General features: G+C 41.0%; 1 protein-coding gene across 3 annotated transcripts; it reads right to left on the reverse strand.

The window, feature by feature from the left end:
- Positions 1 to 878: 878 nt before the first annotated feature.
- Positions 879 to 22,624, reverse strand: LOC116378295 (inhibitory synaptic factor 2A-like). 3 transcript variants are annotated; one of them, XR_004212293.1, is made up of 6 exons: positions 22,499 to 22,624; positions 22,140 to 22,302; positions 15,274 to 16,441; positions 10,743 to 10,814; positions 2,921 to 3,370; positions 879 to 2,775 (listed from the first exon to the last, which is right to left on the reverse strand). XR_004212293.1 is itself a non-coding variant. In XM_031840149.1 (5 exons), exons 3-5 carry the CDS (start codon positions 16,434 to 16,436, stop codon positions 3,187 to 3,189), a joined length of 1,419 nt encoding a protein of 472 aa, XP_031696009.1. In that variant the 5' UTR covers positions 16,437 to 16,441; positions 22,140 to 22,302; positions 22,499 to 22,624; the 3' UTR covers positions 879 to 3,186. The 3 variants fall into 3 exon arrangements, 2 of the variants coding, with proteins under 2 accessions (XP_031696009.1, XP_031696016.1); XM_031840149.1 differs by having other exon boundaries at positions 879 to 3,370; XM_031840156.1 differs by lacking the exon at positions 879 to 2,775 and having other exon boundaries at positions 3,227 to 3,370; positions 15,293 to 16,441.
- Positions 22,625 to 22,864: the final 240 nt, after the last annotated feature.

The raw sequence follows: 22,864 nt of genomic DNA on the forward strand, positions 1-22,864 counted from the left end.
ATTCATTTTCTTAATGTTCTTGATAATAACTACTATAAATTACTAAAAAGTCATTTTTTACATACTATCTCAAACAAAATGTTGAATCTTTTACGTATTGTTTTTCTTTTTTTGAACTGCACTTTACTCTATCATTATACTTAATATAAACATGATATGATTGTAAAAACTTTTAAAGACCATGCTACAGAGAAGGACTTTGTTTAGTGTTGCATTTTATCTTTTCTGGTTTTATTTGTATCAATTAATTAATATATAATTTAAAAGACCTCAAATCTGTACACCCTTGATTGTTAACATTATGTTTGGGATAAAATGTTTAAATGTTGGTGTTTTAAAATAGTGTAATTAAAATGTACAGTATATACAAATTCTTATCAGTTACTATAACAATGCCTGATTATCTTGTTTTGACCCATTTAAAAATATTTATAATATTGAAATGCACACAATGATACCAATAATGCCAAACATTTTTCTTTTTTTGATTGCTAAACTAATTTGGCTTTTGTAAATACAAACTGAAAATGGGAACTCCTGCGTAAGAGGCAGATGACCGATAAAGGAGACAAATGTAGAGAGAACCATAAGCTGTGAAAATAGGAAACAGAAATAGAGGAAGTACACGCTGCAGGAATCGAATGCTAGAGGACACTGGTAAAATAAAAGCAAAAAGAGAATCAGCTGAGGAGAATGAAAGAGACAGATGGTGGGAGAAGGATGGATCAGTTCACTTAGTTTGAATGACTGGAACCCCCACTCGCCTGAGCCTCCAGGTCTTGACTTGAAGTGTCTCTTCTTGGTATTGAGCAGTAATCACATTAGAAGAGAGAAGAAGGAGCTGAACCACACTGCCGCTGCTGAGACCTGGTCATGGTCAATCCTTGCTTCACTAAAGCACAAAAGATGTAAAAGGAGGACCGTCTGACACCGGGTGAATGCAGCTCCGCCTGTAACTACACCTAGTACTGTAGCATGCTGGAGAGTAGACAAGTTGAAGGGGACGCTGCCTCTGGAACCCTTTTTCTTTATTCTGTATTCCCATTTCCATTTGAACTTTCAATGATATCGTCAGTGTTACTTAACATAGAAATTCTCTGTTTTCTAAATAGCGCACGTGAAATGTTTTTTAAGTTGAGATCATTGGAGGTTTCTTACCGAAATGAAGCTTGGGAGTCTTCGTTAACTTCTCCCACAAAATGTTTACACAAGCTTGTAGCTTTAACTTATCTAAGAAACAGATATTTTCCAACATGCCTGTTAATCTTTTGTACTGATGAGTCAACTGGGAAAGTTTTCATGCCAATCGAAGCTGTAGGAGGACTCCAACTGTGAGTCACGTATCATTGACTATGGGAAAGATGAATGGAACTTTTTCTTCGTCGCACTTCGCAACTCTAATGCCTCTAGCTTTCAACAGACATAGGAGTGCATCAGATCCCTTTTTAGTTGAAAATGTTTTATTTGTGATGTAGAAACAGTAGAAAAATGCATAATATTGCACATAATCACTAAATTGCACTTTCTCAAGGTACAGATCTTTGCATGGAAATTGGTGACCTGAATAATGTTATCTACTGCCTAGTCTAATGATGGGAGGCCAGTATGAGTCTTCCTGACATTTCTCAGACATACAGTACCATAATCTACATACGAGCTGCTGTTATAAAATTACTTAAAGTAAATACCTGCTTTGTAACAGCGTGCAAGTTCAGTATCATTGCTACATCATCGGTGTGTTTTTTTTTTAACTTAACCAAAGCTGGCTACACTTCTCTACAAGTCTCTGCTGTAAGATTGCTACCGTACTCCATCAGCACTGTATATAGCCCTTCTATTGTTTATGTGGGTGGATAAGCAGATGTTTGGTGTTCTGTAATTCTGCAAAATAAAAAAAATGTTTTTACAAGATGGAACTCGCAGTTGAATGGCAAGATAAATCAATATTAAAAAAACGACACTTCAAATGTTAGCTAACCTAGCATGAAATAAATGACTTAGAAGTAGATTAGGTTCAAGACTTCACATCAGAGCTTTGCTGTGACACAATCTGTGACTCTGAGGCAAGGCAAACTCTTAAAGAACTCAAAAGAGAAATGTCAAAATAGCCTTTACTTTTTGTTTGAAATTCAAAACTAAATAAAACCCTTTATAAGTTATCATAGAAAATATTCTGCCTTAGAAGTATATACATATACAGTGTGTTGTTAAAAAGAATTCGACCTAACCTAGAACACTTCTGCACTTTCAACAATTGTACCTGCTTCAACAGAAGGGGCCCCAAACATATATATTTTTATAAATTTCATTTCACAGTACTTTGCTTAAAAGATTCAGATATTCTGAAATATAAATTCTGAATATTACGTGACAGTGTAGCCAACAGAAAGGACAGGATGACTGAGGCAAAGTTGGCTGGCTAGTTGGTTGGTTGCACAGTGAGCTAAATGGAGAGTTAGAAAGAAAGACAGAGAGAGATAAAGGGAGGGAGGACACAGGAGTTATAAACCAAGGCAGGCAGACGTTCAGTCGGACGGACAAACTGAGCAGGATGCTAACAGATAATGAGGAAGAAGAGAGAATAGACGGGTCATAAGAATAGCGCTGACACACTGCCATGTATTGTACGGTGTTTCAGTCTTTCACGCATGTTCCTGTCAATAGTCAAATGTTTGTGCTTTGCCGGAGGTGGGGCTGATGTCCATTCAAAGATAATAGCTTCACTCGTAAAAGGCCCTCCACATGGCGCCTCTTCTTGTTGCCAAGCAATATGCTCTAAGGGGAAGAAGACCAAAAGTGCATTGCATTGGAGAAGGCAATAAAAAGTCATACATATAAACTCTGAGTTGCATTTAACTAGTAGATACAAACACATTCATCTTTACGCAGCTAAGAGACATATATGTATCCCAAAGCTCACCTAGTTTTTGTAGGTGTGTGTCCATCCTCTTCAGCGAACATGCCAGAAAAAGGTTTGACAGAATCTAAAATGTTTTTTGTCTCAGCTGTCCCCCAGCTGACTCAATGTGTAGTCTCAACTCAGCACCCCCAAATGAACTGGTTTCTGCTGTTATCCATCCTCATGTGATGATTGCTCCCTCTGAAAATTCTCTCGTCCATTTCGAGAATAATGGGGGTATTCATTTGCCCAGGAAAAAGGCTGTTTGTGAAGCCTTCATGTTTCAGTCAAAGGAACCAGAGTTTCCAACGAGCATGCTTTTTGGACTCTGTCTTGGATTTGCGTTTCGGGGTGGATGTGAATACCTCATTGGAGTAAGGGAGAGCGGGACATTGTTGGCTGTCCAGGGGACAAAGCCTCTTCATCAGGAGATGTAGCTTGTCCTCCTGCAGTTTGAAGTCCAGCTCGACACTGTAACACAAGCACGAGAGGCAGAGTTTTACATAATTTACCTTTTTCAGTTCAGTATTTTACCTTAAAAACAAAGATTTGACAGTAGATTCATTGACTTAAAATCAAAGTGCGTTCATCTGTAGGTGTTTAAAGTTAGCGATTTATCTTTTTGAAAGCTGGGGCATTTCTGACTCAGTTTTTGACTTCTTTTTTTATATTAGTAATACGCTGATGTCCAGATGGAGGCTGGGAGGGAGGCAAACCATTCAAATGCACTGGCAGACACCCTGGCAGCACATATCTCTAGCAGCACATATCCACATTTCAGAGACTCCTCCGAGTAATAGAGTTCCTTTGCGTCATGTCTGTATTTTTTATGAATGCAGTCAAAGGGCTTTTCCTGCATAGATTATATTTGTATAAAAAAGAGCCAGAATGTGGGTTGTTCCTGACATCAGACCTACATACCCGCCAGCATAATCCCAGGCTGGTCATCGTCTGATTTTGTTCCCGGCACCGTAGTTGAACTCTCTCTCCGATTAAATCTCTCAGGCCAGAGAATAAATGTAGGGCTTAATCCCTTCCAAATGAAACCAGTGAGAGGCCAAGCATATCCTGATTAACTGCCTGTATTCAAGCAAGGGATACATGCATTATTATACACCATCTCCTTTCACTTTATTGCTATTGATTTGTAGTGATCTGTTAATGTATTTATTCCTGGGGTATGCAATAAATAGTGGTAGCATCTGAGTGGAAATAGAAGAGAATGAATCATCTGCTATGCGCCTGCCAAAGTGACACTCCTCAACAAACTGTTCCTGATGATAAAATGTTCTGTTGCTTTTTGGTTTTGGGGCATTTTTTGGATTCATCCTCATTTCATTTACTTTGATCATTGCCAACGTTACTCAACACACTGCATTTTTAAAGCACTGTGAATACTACGATTTACAAAGCTTATTTCTGTCACTCAAACTCTGGAGGGATTAAAGGTGGAGGGGAGTGAAGCTGCTGAAAGAGATGACATCTGACATGTCAAGGTCAAACATGAAGTCCTCTCCTTGTCTGCCGGCACACAAATAGACGTTAAGGCACAAAGCTCGGCCTGATAGGGTAACGGCTTTGATGGGCAGTGTAATTAGTTCGGATATGCTATACTCAAAGTGACAATGAATCCTGGGAACTGTCCTCACCCTTAAGATAAGTGTCGGTTAAGAACAGAGCTCTATTAAAGCCTTCAGGGGAGAATCCGCGTGGAGGGCTGGATAGTAGTTTGGCAGGCTTGGACTTACAATGAATCAATACACTTGATTATATGAAAAGCAAGTCAGAAATGTGCAAGAGCCTGTGGCTGCTTGAAACTCCTCATTATTGATATAAAAAGGTATTTTCAAGCATGTTTCGCTGAATCAAAACAAAACCTCTTTTTACTCAGTGCTTTGCTCGTTTTTCATTTTCCTACGTGCCTTTTCCTTGTTTCCACTTCAAATAAAAGCTCACTCACACCTGCAGGTAAACACTGATGACAGTGAGAAACTCAGTTTTTAGATTAGACTAAAGCCTTTATTTTTGACAGAACTGCTGTTTCTTGCAGTATGTGATGCACACATCTCTTATTTGTATCATCAATTGTTTCATTTGCTCCAGCTTTTATCTCTATATGCATCTTTTGTTTTGTGTTAAAAAAAACTGCCAGTTTACAACTGCTGTTTAAAGAATGTTGACTTGACAGAAAGCAGAGCAGAATCACAGCAGCACAGTGCAACACAGAATAGCCTCAGCAATTATTAGGCAATTAATCAGTTGGCAGATCACTGCAATTACTGTACGCTGTGGACAAATGCCACGGTGGGAAGCCAAGGGCAGCACTGTACGACGCGGGTGACACTGGGGAGCAGGTGCTTCAGCAAACAAAAGCGCTATATCTAAGATCATCTCTGTGCAAAAACAGATTGAAGCAGCTGGAGACTGGGGCATTCAGCAAAGCAGATTAATCATCTCTTTAGCTATGCAGTGTGAGTAGCTGTTGCTGTGATCAGTGGCGAGCCGTTTGTTTGTCTGTGGTCGTGGTGTGCTGAGCACCATTCAATGATTGTTGCTCCTGGGAGGGATTCATGCTGCTGTGAGATGTCTTTTTAGCACGGCATACTCTATTCATTCAGCAGTGTATACCTGCTCGCCACTTTTCTCTGTTCTTTCCGCTGCCGGCACCAAAAGTAATTTCCCCTCCGGTGATTTCCCCTTTGGCCATTCAAAGTTGAAACTCTCCACTTGACAAGATGAGTGGTTCAGGCCCAGTATAGTGTAACATCTTCAGAACTATGACAGGGCATAGTAGAATGAATCGCTAGAGACTGACAGTTATTTCCCCCACTGACAGGCAACAGTTGAAGCAGATACTTCCCGCAGGTTATCTTGATCAGATGCTGAATTCTTCCCCTGTCATGTATCTCAGATATAAAACGCCATTGTTGTTGTCTATTACACAGCCTTCTGCTTTACAGACACACAAAGTAAACCCCAAACTCATTAATGAGAACAAAACAGAGTAAGCAAGTAATCTTCACAATTGTACACCATAAAAAAAAAGACAGCTCCAGCATCTCAGCATGTGATACAAGTGCTAATTAGCTCTTGCGTCTCATCATATTGCTTTCCCTGAACTTAACTGTCTTTCAAAGTCATTGTTAGTTCCAAATTGGAAACAACTACATTGCATTCTTTGATTCAAATGCTGGTTTTTATTCAACACAGCATGATAGGAATAAAATCCTTTAATGCTTTGATCTGAGTACGTTTGTTAAACTGGGCTTCCCGCTGTATACTCCAGGTTGACTCAGTGGTAGGCCGCATATAATTTGCTTTGGATGCTCTTGTATATCTTGTTTGAACTACTTGTTTGAAATGTAGATAACAAGAGCAGAAGATTGATGTAGTCCGATCATACTATCTCTGTCTTTGAGTTGAATGTTGCAATGAAGCATTTTGAATTCGCTACCACTCTGATTTGTTCCCCTGACTGACCTCTTCTCCATGGCAAAGGCTGCAGAGTCTCATGCATATTGTATCGTATTTAGAGCTGTCCACCATGCCAAAATTAGGGCCGACGCACGATTTCTCAGTAACAAAGTAAAACCTGAAACAATCTGCATTGCTAGACACCACGAGAGATATAGATGAGAATTATTTTTCTTTTGTAATGTGGGTGAAGTTAAGGGATTCCTTCCCCCTGATGTAATGGACAGTGTCATTATAGTTAGTCCCCTAATTTACATTACATTCAGGCTCTCTAGCTCTTTCTCTTTCGTTTACTTGCCATATGTACGCCCTATTTGTTGCAGTGATGTATAAGATGCTGCAGTAAACCGGAGGGTGGGTAGGGACTGTCATGGCAGAGCTGAAGTCTGGATAAGACTTATAGATTGACTACCGGAGCTCAGCAACTACTCATGTCCTGAATTTATCGGCCATACTGGAGATGCTGGACTGCTCTGAAATGAAGTGCTACATCTCGGGGGCCACTAATCACGGTTACAGTTGCAACACGCAGTCGTCTAACCTTGAGGGGTAACTTTTCATCCAAACTTGCTTTTCTAGGCTTTAATTCGCATCACTGCCTCCTATTCAAGGTGTCACGCAGAGTGGTTTGACCATCAAGGTAATTACCGCTGCCCTATAAGTAGTTTAACTCTCTGTGTTAATAGACTATTATAATAACAGGGCTGCTGGTGATAAGGTGAGCTGGCTGTATGTGACAGTAAAAAGAACATCTGAAATCAAGAGCAGAGGTAAACAATAAGGTAATGCTTTTTGTGCAGCTGAAGAATACTAAACAGCAGAATTGAAGATATTTATGACAATTGCTCTGGCAGAAATAGATAGGACCGTGACAGTGCACTACCCTGCTTGCAAAGAGACTCTGCTCTATTCACTCACTTAAAAACCAACTGGGTGATCTGAAATAAACAACATTTAATGAAACAGAGCACAGATGAAATGATAATCTTCCACGTTATTAGAACTCCGCAGTGATTTTATTAGCATACCACATGCTTTGGTTTGCTGACAACAGACTGGGGGCTGTTCTTTTGCCATCAGAAATTGTTCATAGTTTGTTAATTAAGCCAAGCTGCTTCACCGACATACAGAGTTGGCAGAAGATAAGATCAGTGAGGTAGAAAAAGAGAAACTCAGCTATGGGCTTTGGGACTTTTCTTTGCTCCTCTACGCAGTGGGTTTATTGCTTCAGTCGTACAAATTATGTTGCTGTTAAAGCTATAATGTTTGCTTCTCAGTTAAATGAAACCCGAATGCACCCTGTTGCCACATTTATCTGCAGTAAGACGTTATTAAACAAGAGGTCCAGTCAAAATCACATGACAGATAATACCCTTTACCCATTACTACCATCCCACTTATTTGCAGTAATAAATATTCTTACACTCTGCTGAAACCCTCGGATTGAATAGCACACTTACTTACAATCATGGCTAAACACATGGAAACAAATCAAAGAAAAGGCCTGTGTAATCAATAGGGACACCGATTGACAGACACACTGCAGTATTCGGGCTGTAACACAGGAGCAGTACACATTTTGATCAAGCCTCACTCCGTTTGCTTTCAGAATCTAATCATCTACTCTATAATTATCATACCATTTGTCTGTGAGAAATGGGATTCTATTCACTAAATTTACTAACCTTGGCTTTCTTTACTACAACATCTTTATGTTGGATGTAGTAGGTGAACAGCTTCATTTTATTTAGGTGAACTCACACCATACCAGGTCATCAGGAGACACTGTCCTCCCCCCAAAACAAACCCCATAGCTCGTTTGTACAAGCAGCTTACTACGACCCATATTTACACTAATTGTTAGGCGGCAACCTTTAGTGGCAGTAGTGGTAATGATTGTTTCGAGACTTATGGACGTAGCATACGTTACGTAACATTCCTATTTTAACCCAAACCATGATCTTTTCCTTAACCTAACTAAGTATTTTATTGCCCACACCTATCCAAACTGCATCCGTTTCACAACGTTAACCACGTTTAGTTATGAAGATGTATGGATCTCCTGCCACCGCTAGGAAGCGTTCCCGTGAGTCACATTAGAGGGTAGGAACAAACCACAATGTGTCGTGTGGGTTGGAGGACTTGTTGCATCAGGAAGGTAACAGGCCTTAAAATTCCTCCTCCGCAGAATCAGATTCAGGTATGTTTGTTTTGCCTTTCCAGGGAGTGTGGAGTCAGTTTTCAGCTCTCGCTGAGTAGTGGTGATCATCCTTTTGCCTTCGGTTGGTGAATCTTATTCTCAGGATCATTCAGTAGAGGCTTAAATCTGTTTCCAGTTTTACTGATTACACAGCTGCTCCCCGTCTTGCAGTGGTAAGAGTAGCTGTTGCTCTGCAGTACTCTGTCTCCGCTATCCTGCTGTGGTTTTGGAGAGATATTGATGAAGGAAACCCTTTTGTTTCTTATTTTGCTTCAACTCAGACCAACATCAGACCAAAGCTCTTGTTTTGATGCACCAACAATAGACCTTTTAGTTTAGTCGTGCTCCTTAGGCGAGCCAGCGGCTCATGTCTGAGTCATTTGTGGTGTTCATATCCAGTAGGTATTGATTAGTGTGCGGCCCAGATCAGGGAATATATGTCATCTAAGTCTCCAATGTGAGGTGTATTGGGATGTCAATGGGATCATGCAAGACTATTTTAATTTGAAATCTCTCTAACTTTTTCCCCCTGAAGCTCACTAGAATAATTGCTTGAAGTTTTAACGTGATAAACCACTACCTGTTCATGAGTTGCACGTTCATTATTTTATCATCGGCATAATCAAGGAGCTTTAAGGCCTAGGTTTAAAAAAAAAAAAACAACAACAAATTAGTCAGTGTTACGGGACCCAGAAATTAGAATATTTTTACTTAATCTGTCATCTGAGCATATAAATAAATAACGGTTTGACATGAATTAAATTGCCAAAAAAGGTCTTGCTAGAGCAAAGCATGATGGATGGCGGCCAAGGGGATATGACTCATTGTAAATGGCGGGTGTAACAGAGGAGGTTCCCCTGGGCAGTAACTTCCATCAAACCGGCAGCTTTGGAGTGTGAGAATTATTATTTTTTGGGGATTTTAGCTAATTTCAGCAACATGTTTAAACTCAAAATGCAGATTAAGGCATTATAATTTCAAATCAAAGTCCGTTTTTCTCCTTCTGTGGAGAAATGCAGACTATTGCTACATGAGTCTTATAACATGACTTGTCATGTGACACTTGATTAAGAACAAATCTGTGAGGCCCAATGCTTTCTTATCCCCCTGTGTCGAATACAAAACGAGTACCCTGCTTTCAAGTTCCAGTATTGTTTTCACACCACAATCTGGGTCAGCTTCACACAGTGCACTCGTCAAGGGAGAAGAGCGAGGAGGCATCTTGTAGAAAATATTACATAAATCAAAAATCCTGAAAAAACTTGTCCAGGACAGGGCAGTTTCCCTTTCTTTACATGAAAATATTCACAGTTAAGTACCATTATGACTTTAGAATATTCAAGATGTTTTAAATAACTGAAATTCTTTCAAGATCATTTAAAATGGCATCAGCTCTGATTGTATTGCTGTTAAAACCAACCTTTATTGTAATGCAGCACATTGCAAACTTTCATATTCAGTAGGGATACAAGGTTTACGAAAACAATCGAGAAGTCCCACTATACAAAGCATATTGCCTGGAGAGTATTTTCCAAACAGCTGTCTGCATCCTGCTTTAAAGAACAAGGTAACAAGCGGGTTCGGCAGTAGAGGCTTTCGGAGTGAAGTGACAAATGACACAAGGTTATAGCTTTAGCGTATTTCCCACCTGCTTCAGAGCCATTGTTCAGCAACACTTACATCACACAAAGCCGCTGTGTATTTTGACATAAATCCAGAGAGTTAATCCAACCTTTGTTTCTCAAAAGAACATTGAGTTTAATGGGATGTGATGAAATTCTAGATCCTCATACTTCGTGACAGGTTGAAATATATTTCCCATCTTATCTAATTCACTTCCTACGGCTGTATAATTATTTATTTATTACAGCCACACATTCTGCAGAATAATTATTTGTCATCATCCATTGTATTGTAGAAAAACACGCTGTAGTGCAACACAAAATATACTCTAAACAGTACCGCCAGCAGCTGCACATTTACTTCTTTGGGCTCTTCTTCCCATATCCCTGATGATTTTTTCATGATTCTGCACAGAAAAGCATCACTGCACCAAACACCTCTTGTAAGCATCCCCCTTTCACACTGAACCAAACTATCATACAGAAAAAAAAGCATTTAATGCAGCATTTATGAAACAGATATTAATGATTGTGAAAAAGGGCCCACCTGTAAATGATGCATGCGCTGTTTCGACAAGTGTCACAATTTGCTGTGTCTTGTCCTGTTCGGTAGGTGAGCCTGTGAACAGAGAGATAAAAATATACGTGTGATCTCCAGTGACAGGCTTGAGCTTCCATTTTTCAACACCTGTGGGCATCAGCTATCAGCCAAAATCTGTTCAGCTTGGTTTTCACCCAGTGCTGTTCATTCCTAACAGTTGAAAATGCAGCAGGGGGCTCTGATCCTGCAGTTCTCTCAGATTTGGTTAATCAAGTGTGCAGACCTGCTGATTTTACATAACAGGATTACCTCGCTTTGCCGCCACATAGTTATAAAATGTGTTCTGTGTCTCAATTCTATAGGCAATTCGAAGTAAGTAGCAACTAAATGCTGCATGAATCATGTGTAGTGAAAAATCAATACTTACTTTTTGCGCTATACTGTACATCTTTTTTATTTCTCATCCAACTCAATTTGCTACAGACATAATGAACATCAAGGATTCAAAAAAAGCAATCAGCAAGACAAATTGTATCTGCTCTGTTCATGGCATAGGAACACAGCCCAGAGGGCCTGTTGTCTTTACTGTACGAGAGTTGTAATTTGTTATGATGAAAGACCTCCGCAAAGGACCAACATAAGCCATCTCTGTGGCACGACGGAGATTTATGCGTACACATGTTAAAGACGACATATTAAATAAACAATGGCTTTGTTGGAACATTCTATGCATATTCCCTAACTTGAGATTACACAAGCATGCAGGTCCGCATATTATTTGTGCTACACGTCTCTGCATGCAATACGTCACAGCTGCAGTGGTCTGGGGATGAAGGAAGGGGCTGTGTTAGAGCTGCACATGTAATTATTCGCTGTCACGGCAGCCCATCACCCTGCTGGATGTCACGTGGAGGGGCCATGACACGAGAGGTGATCTCACTGGGGGAGACAGAACAGCGCGTGGATCGGAAACGCTGATGGGAGCTCAAGGTCAACAAGTTCATCCATCCTGCCCTGTTCCCAAATGAAGTCTCTCTGAGCAGCTGTGAGCAAGAACGGTAACTCACTGCACAGGCAAGATCCACACTAGTGCTGTGCTGCTGTCTGGCTTTTCTTGCACATCTTTGTAATTTAAAGAGCTCCGCTCTAATAATCAAAGCGTATTAACCTAAATTCATAATCACCGCGTGTACTCAGCACAAAAAAAAACACTTCCTTTTCCCATTCAGGGTAAAATGCTCATGAACCACTTAAGTGCCACTATATTAAAAAGCACAGAATGTCACAGAATATGATTTCATAGATGCATCATGGACAAAAAAACCTGCCCCTCCGACATTCGTTCACTAAGCCGACTGTTGGCACAGATTCACTGCTGTGTTGTCTGCCCACGTCAGCTGTCCTGGGATATGTCCTGCCCTCATGTCATTCCGCTTTTACTGTCAACATCCCCTTCATAAGTGCTTGCTGCTCTGCCTGTAGCACTGCATATCATTTTGTTTTTACTGATAACCTGTCATCAAAAATGACATTCAGATGTGGCGCGCTTTAAATATGGGGGTGAGTATGTCATCTTATGCTATGCACATGTTTTGTCTATAGTAAACAGACTGAGCAGACATTATTTTGTGAGTAACGTTTACTGTCTATATGATGCAGCAGCGTGACTAGCATGGGTAGCGGCATTCATATCTGAATATGATCATATGTCAGAAGTATTATGGCCCTTTTATCAATACGGTTTAACCGAGAGCTGGCATGCACATACTGTGAGAAAAAATATTCAACTATGCAGCGTTTAAAATGATAAATAGTCTGTGTGCAACTGTGTTATTGTTATCTTAAAACCACTTTGAGCAAAAAACCTTGTACACTATAGTGTATGTAATGTATACAAGCTGGTCAAGGTTTTAAGATAGATTCAGTTATGCTGTGGTTGAGAAAGAAAGAAGAAGGAACTGTGTTATCATCAGTGACTAACATCAAACTTATCAAGTGTCACTGACCCACTTCTGCTTAGGTTTGGAAATGTGAAACAGCTGTTTGTTGTTCCTTTTTGCAGGATGTCATTGATCCATTTCATGTGACTTCATCAGAGATGGGAAACAGATGACAAGCACATGCATTATTTTTGAGTTCCTGTTGTACTTTTGCAGGACATAATTTTCTTGTTTGTAACTGACTCCTGGGATGCCATCATACGAACAATGGGCCTCATGCAGGAACATAATCGTATGCTCAGCTTCACTTTCTCTTACTTTTTTTGTACGTTGGGCTCAAATGAGTTAGCCACGACGGATTCAGCAAACTTCAGATAAATGTGTAAATGACCATCGTAAACATGATGAATGCCACCTGTGCTTGAATGAGCGTGTGTGCATGACAATTGTAAATGAGCCCCAGTAGTAACATATAAGGCTATGAGTCCTGTCCCATTTGTCCAGAAGTGTTCATTAATGAAAATGGCACCAAAGAATGAGATACATAAAGGAAAATCAGCAGCAGCAGAAATAAGGGACCTGCTAAAGCCAAGAAATGGGAAAAGTAATGAGCTGTTAATGCCGTGTTACCTGAGGGTCATACTGTCACTGAAATAAAGTGGAAATAGTTCCATAATGAAAATCTCGCCACAGCAAGGCGATCAATGATTGCAATGGAAGGGGGTCAAGAAGAAGTCTCTATCTCTATGGAGATGGACAAAAGAATACATGCCATAATAGGTGATGTCAGGCATTACAATAGAGGATGAATAAACCTGCATGTGAAAAGGCTAGCTCTCTTCCAAGGCCACAACATGCTAAGAAATCCAAAGGAAGTAAGTTAGCCATGACACACATGGTGACACTCACTGACCTTATAATATACAGAGAAAGATTAACGCCAGACTAATTGCAAATGACTCATACGGCGGGTCTGGACCACTCCTAAATTGTTTTCGTACCTAAGAGAAAATTAAAAAAACTAGAAAATTGGCGGCAAGTTCTCCGAAATCACTCGTAGAAGCCACTTAAGAATGAATCTGTTTGTACGAGTGCTTCTTTCACGAGGCCCAATGTGTCTATTGCTTTACCATGGGTTACCTTCATCCTGTTGTCACTGCATGTATGTTAATGGCAGTGGCTTAAGATACACTTGACATCATCTATTTATTCCTGGTGAGAACATGAAGACTTTTAATTGGGTTCACCTTAAAGATGGTTTTCCGACTGTCCACCAATGCAAAAATGGGAAGGGGAACGTACTGTGGAGGGCACAACACAGTGTGGGCACTATAGCAGGCAAGGTTTTGTGGAGATGAAAGGCAAAGTGTTATGAGGCTGCACTAATTGGGCCTTTACAACCACGTTCCACTGAGCCACACTGGGGTGCCTTGTTCTCCCCTGGATATGGAAGACTTAAATACAATTTGCTTTGTGTTGCTATGGGTTTTAGAGATGGAGTATTTTGATTCTTTCAATAGCACTGCAGGAGTCTGGCTGTGGACATGGCTTGAGTACTTTATGAAGATTGTCAAGCCCGATGTTGGCTTACACATAAAATATTTTCATTTCCTACCACACAGTGAGATATACACTTTATTGTTCAAGCATTTGTATCTGATCAATACTCTGCATACTCAGGTATCGTTATCGGCCCAAAAACTGATCGGCGCATCCCTACTTTACAGGTACTTTACATGGTAAACAGAGGATGAAGTAGCAATATTTGATCCCCTGACCTTTTATCTAGTGCCATCATCTGGTCAACATTTCTTATTGTCCAATTCTTCAGTTATTAGCCAAAACCCGGCTAAAATGATGCCATTCCCAGCCAGTACTCGGCTGTACTTTTTTTTTTTGCTCAAGGATCCTGTCTGTAGTTTACAGCTAAGGTCGTATCTTTGTAGTTTAGGACAACATGGTAATTGCTCATTATAAAATTGCACTTTAGTTAATTGCTCAAATCTGGGAACACGGATCTGAAACAAAGAAATCTGAAGAGGAAAGAAACCCCAGCAGTCAGACAACCATACAGGTTTTAAACAATCCTCCTTATGCCTCAATTTATCTAGAAGAGAAATCACAGGCAAACTGTAAAGTCATTACTGAAAACTGCCCACTGTGAAGACCCATCACAGTTTAAAGACCAATTTCCTGGTTCAAATTTGATCATACTCGCCCCCCACAGAGTTTTTATATGAGATTAGGGATTAATACCATCATTTCTAGTTCTCTTTCCTTTGGGTTTAACTTCAAATAAAGCAGTTGAAATTATCTGGTTCAACTGTTTACAAATAGTCGACTGCTTACATTTGTTGCCATTGTCGTACTGATGTTGCTGTGTACCCAGATATTAGCAATTCATTTTGGGAAGTAATTGGTTATGATAGCTCATAGAAATGATGGCCAAAGTTACCACACTCAAGACTAAGATTCATGTTGTTATAGGAATTACGCTTTTTCGTGACAGCACACTGATATGTGCATGTATGTACAAATTAAATTGTATGTTTAGTTACATGTATAAAAGTCTGCACTGTAAAGCTTACTCTACTCACCCCTCTCTCTGGGCTTCACCTTTCTCTAGCTCCTGAATAACTCCGAGTAGGACTTTGATGGTCTCCTGGCTCGAGCTGATGAGGTTTTCCATGGCCTGCAGCTGTGCTTTGATATCCTTGTCTCCAGATAAGGGCATTATCTGCTGGCTGCTCCTCATGCCTGGGGCTCCTGTGTCTCTTGGAGGAAAGCCCTCATCCCCACCAACTGTTTGCTGGAGTTTAGAGGAGGCTGACGCATGCCTTATCCGACACTGCCCTTGTGACTGCACAGAGCATTTGGCACTATGGGGAAGTGTCTGTGACTGCTGTTCGTTCAGCTGTGTACCCTTTTTCCGTTTACAGCTCACAGACGGGCTTCCTAAAGACTCCACCTGTGTCAAAGAGTTCCACGTAACAGGGCCCATACCCTTTGACTTGCTCTGTGAAAACTCTGTGTTAGCCAGCTGGCGCTTTGAAGAAGTGCCAGCTCCCATGTCTTCTTTGGGTAATCCTTTGTGTTTGGTCCTTGTACCACAACCCTGGTACTCTGTCTCCTTTTTGGAAGCAGGGCTGCCCGGATGGCACACTTCCGAGAAATGTGAAGAGTCTGGACAAGAAGGTCCATCCACACAGTTGGCACTGGAAAGCAAATCCTCTGTATCACTGCTGTCATCAGTGTGGTGAAGCAATGCCTTTGTCTGGCCCACAATCTTACCCATGTACTTGGCGGACTCCCCGATAGGTTGTCCATCCTCTCCTCCTGTCTTTATATCACTCAAAAAACCATTGTTTTGTCCTTTATAATCTTCCACCATAGCAGTATGTTTAAATGTATGTCCTTTTTTCCTCTCAAAAGGGAAAGTCTTGTATCGCTTCGTGAGGTCAGGCGAGGTCTGGACACCAGTGCTCTTGGTCACGTTTGGAATAGAGCGTCTGGCAGGCATGGTCATGTACTTTCTCTGTGTCACTTTGCAGGAAATGGATCTGGAGTGTTTTCCTCGAAACTCATTCTGAGCGTCACAGATATCCTTAAAACGCACTTGTAAGGCCTTGTTTCTCTTCTTTACCTGCTGCTTGCCGGATTCTGGTCCAGACTGTGCATCAAGGCTGTGTGATGGGCCTGTCTCTGAATCTGATTCATCTGAATTTGAGAAAGTGCATTTGGTGTCTTCTTTGCTCACCATATTTTCTGAAAAAAGAGAAAAGAGAAAAGTTTGTTACTCTTTTATCTAGTTTGGAAGGAATATGATCTGTAATCATAGCAGTAATATACTACAACAAATTAGCCTTGGGACAATAATAACCAGGTAAGGTAACATATTTTAAACCTTTATCAAAGACACACTCTGTGATCCAATATCAAAATCAAGGATCCAAACTCATGACATACACATAGTGATATATGTCAAAGTTAAACCTTGGAAATCACTACACAACAAAGATAAAAATAATAATCTATAAGTAATCTGCACAATTATGCATGCATCTAAACTTGTATCTAGTCACACACATTATTAATATTATGATTTTCCCCATGATGCATTCCCATTTCAAATGTACTGTACAGTAGTTTTCATAAGCTTGCCTGCCAAAAGTCAGAGAATTTGCTTCAGGACACCTTTTTGGAATACTAATTGTGTTTGTGCTACACTCCTTGCTCCTACCGCCAACAGTCAGAAACTCTGTTCAGTGACTTATGACAGTCAATCTAAAATAATACACACCTCAAGCCTGGGACACAGCTCTGATATTACTTGTGATTACTATCTAGATGCCAGATCACTGCGTTACCTCATCAAGTGTTTGCCTGCTATCTCAACATGATTAATGTGAGTTTATGTGGTGAGATGTCTGTGTGTATGGCAATATCATTAAACTACGGGCCTGCTAAATCTGCTGGCTGCTATATTTTCTTTTAGCTATTGTTTTACAAATGCATTATGACTCATTTAGGTAGTGATTTATGTTGTTGTGAAATAGCAATGCTCATGTTTCAGTATTGAGTGTTTTGGGCTCAATTGGTTTTGTGGCTTATTTCCCCCTCGGCTCATGTTGTTTTCGGGGTTTCCTATTGGACCACCGTAGACTGCAATCTTTCTTAGGGGGTAACAGTGTACATGAGAAGTGATTTAAACACACTGTAGTCTTGCACACAGACCAATCTCTTGGCTGAATGGGAAACTCCTCTGTTGCATAAAGGAGAGTCCCATTTACATTTTATCAACACAGATCCTATTCAGCTATACATTGGGGAAACATTGCAGCTCAAACAAATGGGTTTCTGTTACAGCTCACTTTACTGTTCTTCATATCATAATTACATCTAAACGGCTGAGCTCCTGTTCTCTGCTCTGTACTGGTACACTCAGCTGCACTCATTGGCAACCTCAAGTTTCCCGTGTATCCAAACACTTATGCTCATCTCCTTGTGCGTTTAGATTGTTTGATCGTATGATCGCCACCAATATAGGAGGTGTTTTGTTAAGAAATAGCTGTGGGGCAGTTGGCCCACGAGTAAAAGGTGTTTAGTATGTAATATATTCCTCTTGTGGTCTGATGTCCCCGGCAGAGGAAATGACCACACAGCTTCTGTGGCTCACACATACTAGACTATACATTATAGCTGGTGATGGACTCCTCCACCCGTATGCACCTGTAGGCTCTGAGTCTAAACTCCCTTGGGAGAAATTTATTATCTTCACTCCCCAATCTCTGCTGTGCAGAGCGGAGTGACGAGGTCAGAGCCTAGACACCAATTATAAAGTCTGTACATACTCTGCGATTACATAATAAATCTGTTCCACGTGAGTTGGCTGACTGAACTGACCTTGGACTTTAAATGTTTACAGATTACTGATAGTTACAACTTTTTAGTAAGAGCATCTTGAGGAAAAAACTGAAATAACTTTGTAAATGAGAAACGGGAGTCTCCAAAAAGTGTTAAATCCCAACCGGCTTTGATCACATAAAGGCGCTAAAAATGACATTCATAATACAACAGCTTGCTACTGTAGTCACTCCCCATGCAGCGTTTCAAATTAAGCTCCATATGATGATCTAATGAGAAATATTGCATTTTCTGACTCACACAGTTCATAGCTTGAGCATATATCAAGCAGCATGAGGAAATGAAATGATGTCTGATATGGTTGAAAGGAAACATCAGAAAGAGCTGATTAATCATTTTCATATGACAAGACAGAATGCGATAAATAAACTCCAATGAATCATTTATTAGCACACAAAAGCAAGCTATTCATGGTGTCGCTGCTTCTCTGAAAGTAATCATGTTTTATCATTCGGAGACGTTGTAAATCCATCAATGTGATTGTTCTGGTGGGGAAATTTATACTGAAGAGACATTTCCTTACTGTCAGTTTTCACGATTGAATTAGTAGAAGGAAAAACATGTGTGGATAAGATTCATGTTAATTTGTGATCTGCAGTTGATCTACATCTGCAGCGCGTGTCGAGTTCCAGTGATGTAATGACTAAGCGTGTAAAAGTTCTTACCAAAGAACTAGTAACTCACTGTGATAAGAAGACAATACATACTTTTTAATGATGGGAAAACTGTGTTTGTTCCTTCTTTTTTGGTGTGGGTACATACAAGCATATGGGCACTTGTATGTGTGTGTATTAGTGTGTGTGTGTGTGTGTGTGTGTGCCTTGCTGTCGCCTCTTCAAAGTGAGGCATTTGCCAGCATCTTATGGAGCGTGTGCACAAACACAGACACATGCGCCTACACTCACATACACACACACACACACACACACACTGATAATAAAAAGCATGAGGTTGTATTTCTTGGGAATCCTGCCATGTGTTAGACCTTGCAGACTGTCCACTGTAACCAAACCCCTCAGCGCAAACTGTTGATGAAATGGAATATATTTAGAGGCAACTAGGTTTCATCTTGGTTCCTATTAATGCTAGAGAAAAACGGCATGCCAACAGCTTCTAGTGTCACTTCATTCACTGCAATGCTTTCAGTGCCAGATGAGAAGAAAAAAAAAAACAAGCAACCAGCTCAACCTCATTACACACGAACAATATGGTATGCTGTCATAAATTTACGTGCAGTTGTTTTGGAAATTAGAGCAGCTGGATTTTATTGGGGGTGGTATTTGTTCTGAAACATAGCTTGGTATGCACTTTGATTTTAGCGCAACTTGTTTCTCAGAAGCGGTTTTATGGATAAAAAGAAATTTGTTCAAGGCTGATTCAAATGAGATCCTTTTATTTCACACTCAGAAATACCAATCTCACACCACTGAAAAGGTAATCACATCTGCAGGAAGTCTGCTCTAAGCGAGTACAATTTCTTGTGCAGTCATGTAAGGCATGTAAAGCAGCTAAATGGTAATTCACACAAAGGGAATCAAGAAAAGCTCTTCAACGAGTTTTTGTTGGAAGTCAGATACACGCATACGGAGAGAGAGACCGACATGACACATGAATATACTCAGATGGTTGAGCGAGAATCTTCTTCGCCTCAACGTCTTCTATCTCCTCCTCCTCCTCATCTCAAAGCAAGCTATATCTCTGCTAATAACCTGAGGTCCTTCCCTGATTTGGCCTCAGCCATCCAAAGGATTATGAATAATGCATTGACTCTAAAATTGCAAAAGTAATCCTCTGAAATCTCCTTATGTACCCAGGCGGACCATGTTGTCTGTTCCAATTGCCCTTCAGTTCATCACGCTAAAATGCTGCATGGGGAAAAAAAACAAACACCTTTCACTACAGTATCATGATTGATTTTAATATGACCACAATGTTGTAGGAACGTGGTTGTTTGTAAAGAATATTAATATGGAGGTCGGGATCCATTTTCCAGGCAATAGCAGCCCTACAACACTGCTGACTCATGATTTATGCCCCATCGCAAAGCAGAGAGAAAGAGGCTGCTTTGCTTTGATCGCCTTACAGCCTTGACAGTCTGCATCAACGCAATAATTACTGAAATGCATCTGTAGGATATTTACATAGGATAACACTGTCTAGCCACTCTCATTAATGGGTAAGTAATTGGCCTCTAACATCGTAACCTCCAGTGCACCATCAATACAAACTGAGCGCATCAGGCACACGGGGTGTTCGTGATTTTAGTAACATGTGCTAAAACAAGTGTTTATCACAAGGTAAATGCTTTTATGCTGAGCTCATCACCCCCCATGCACTCCACTGTATATCATTGTTGCTGTGCAATGTATTCATTTTGTATGAGGCATTTTTTTCTTGTTATTTGCATACATTACAGAGTGTGACATTGCACCAACTAAGCACAATGCAAAGGACGAGATCGCTGCCTTTGTCCAATCCATAAGGTCGCGTGCGTGCGTAGTCATATGCGTTTGTACTGTATTGGGTCCGGCTACCACACTTCTTGCATTACTTGCAGTAATCTTTTTCTCAACAAACCATTGGGCTCCTCTTCTTACGACAATGTAAGCCCCTGTAGTCCCAGATTTTTATATTGTCTTTTGTTCAATCTTTGAAAAATAATCCCAGCCAGTTTTAAGACCTCCACAGTCACGCACACACAAAGAAACACACACATACATACACACCATCTTATTCCAGCAGTCTTTCAGAGCTCTCTGTATCCAGCCGGGCTGCCGTCTACACCTGTGAAAGTTTGCTTTATGACATTGGCTTAAAAGATGTATCAGCACTTTCTGTTATGGGGAATAGCGGGAGGTTTTAAAAGGTTCCCATCCCTCAATACACTGGATGAGAGCACTGGCTGTGAAATGGATCCTTGGGAAGAGTAAGTTTGGAGAGGCTGATATGAAGAAGGGCATTCTGGTTTTCTGTGTGATCATATGCTTTCCTGCTAGCGTGGGCCGTTTTTTGTATAAGATAATGGCGAAAACTGTCTCGAACACTTCAGAGCTTACATTTGTAATGCATCACCCTGATGAGTTCATTGATTAATGAGGGGTTGAGCTATGGGCATACATGTGTGCTCGGGTCGTTCTGATGATTGACTCTGGTGTAATGTAGGGGATGATTGATAAGTGAAAAAGACGCTGAGACAGACAAGCCAGTTTTTGTTGGCACCTTAAGGCTGTACCCTGTCTGTGTTTCCTGTAAATTCAGTAGTCAAGGAATGACATGTAGAAAAGAGAGGGACAGAGACAGAGAGAAAGGGTGGTGGGGGTGGGGCGGGGAGGCAACGACTGAGAGCAAATGTAAGTGCAGCTCTGTATGATGCAGTACCCTAGAGCTTCCCAGATCACACATGTCATTAGTCATGATAAGTCTGAATACACCTTTTATGAAATTCCGCCTTGAGAAGCACATCCCTCATCAAACATGAATTTGTCATATAGTCTACGCCACTTGATATGATAGGTGTTTTCCAATAAATGATCATCATTCCAGCAGTCGACTAGAGCACAATATACAATAGTCTATGAGTGAGCGCCCATCAATATTCTTCATTATCAAGCTCAGAAAATTCAGTACAGCAATGTCGATAATCAGCCTCTGCATCATCAGATAAATACTGCATGTCTGGCAAAGGCTGCGAAGGTGAGACACGCATTCTAATAAGTGTATAAATAAAATTTAAATTACATCACCATTCATCTTCATTTTAAACTGTAAAGGAAAACCTTGGCGTGTCTTCCTGATTTTTCATTTAACCTTTCAATGCTTGGGTGCAGAAATGCCCCCTCCCCAATGTATCCATATCTAATGCATACAAGCATCACAAACCAAAAGACTTAAACAACATTCGATCACAATTTGTGCATGCGTCCGACAGCCACTTTGATTCAATTAAGATTCTAGCAGGCAGAGCAGATGCATCTGCCACTCTTCTGGCAGTACCTTTTGAATATGTGTGCAACTCCACCAAAGGAAGCAGAACTCTTACCTTGAGAGACAGATCAGAGGTGCAAAGGACAAGAAAGCGCAGATCCCCTGTAGAGCCAGTGTTCATCCATGTATTCAGTGGGTGCCAGGGTACGGTCCAGCCACTGGAGCAGCTCTCACTGGCTGCGGGAGGACCGAGAGAGAGGCAGCCGGTGCAGTGACAGCTGGAGTAGTTGTGGCACATCCGGCAAAGATTCAGGTTATCGAGATGGGAGAGGGAAAAAAGCAGAAAGACATTGCCTCAAAACCTCATCGGGTCCTCACTGATATTCCCCTTCTGCCTTTTACTCTGCTCTCTTCTCCCTTATACACCTCATTCAAGCATCACTGACACGCATTCGCTCTTGTCCCCGCACTCACCGGGAATAGGCACTCACGCGCGCAGCGGAGATCTCCATCTCGCTGTGCTGCTGCTGTTGCTGCAATCCCTGTGCATTCGTGATTGAGTGTATGCGTGTATGTGTGTGTTAGGAAGGCAGGGAGAGGGTGGGCTGGTGGGTGGATGGGTGGGTGGGTGGATATGGCAAAGAGAGGAAGGAAGAGAGGAAGGAGGAGGAGGAGGAGAAGGAGGAGTGAGGGGTAGTTGGCAAGCTGCTGGGGAAAGTCCAGAGTCGCTGAGCTGCATCATCGGCGAAGACCCCCTTGTCCTCCAAAGGATGGCTCCAGTGACACTGAGCTGTTATATAATCTGAAGGGTTTTAGGAGACGACAGAGAGGGGGAGCTGC

Source organism: Anarrhichthys ocellatus, unplaced genomic scaffold (assembly GCF_004355925.1).
Source record: "Anarrhichthys ocellatus isolate YVR2014 unplaced genomic scaffold, GSC_Weel_1.0 scaffold3, whole genome shotgun sequence".
Taxonomy (NCBI): domain Eukaryota; kingdom Metazoa; phylum Chordata; class Actinopteri; order Perciformes; family Anarhichadidae; genus Anarrhichthys; species Anarrhichthys ocellatus.

Excerpts from the sequence above, each read along its gene's own strand:
- LOC116378295 (XM_031840149.1), bottom strand. The coding sequence starts at position 16,436 with ATGGTGAGCAAAGAAGACACCAAATGCACTTTCTCAAATTCAGATGAA. Across the intron at positions 10,815-15,273 it reads GGTGAAGCCCAGAGAGAGGG|GCTCACCTACCGAACAGGAC; the intron begins GTGAGTAGAGTA and ends CTCTGTTCACAG. Across the intron at positions 3,371-10,742 it reads AGCGCATGCATCATTTACAG|TGTCGAGCTGGACTTCAAAC; the intron begins GTGGGCCCTTTT and ends CTTGTGTTACAG.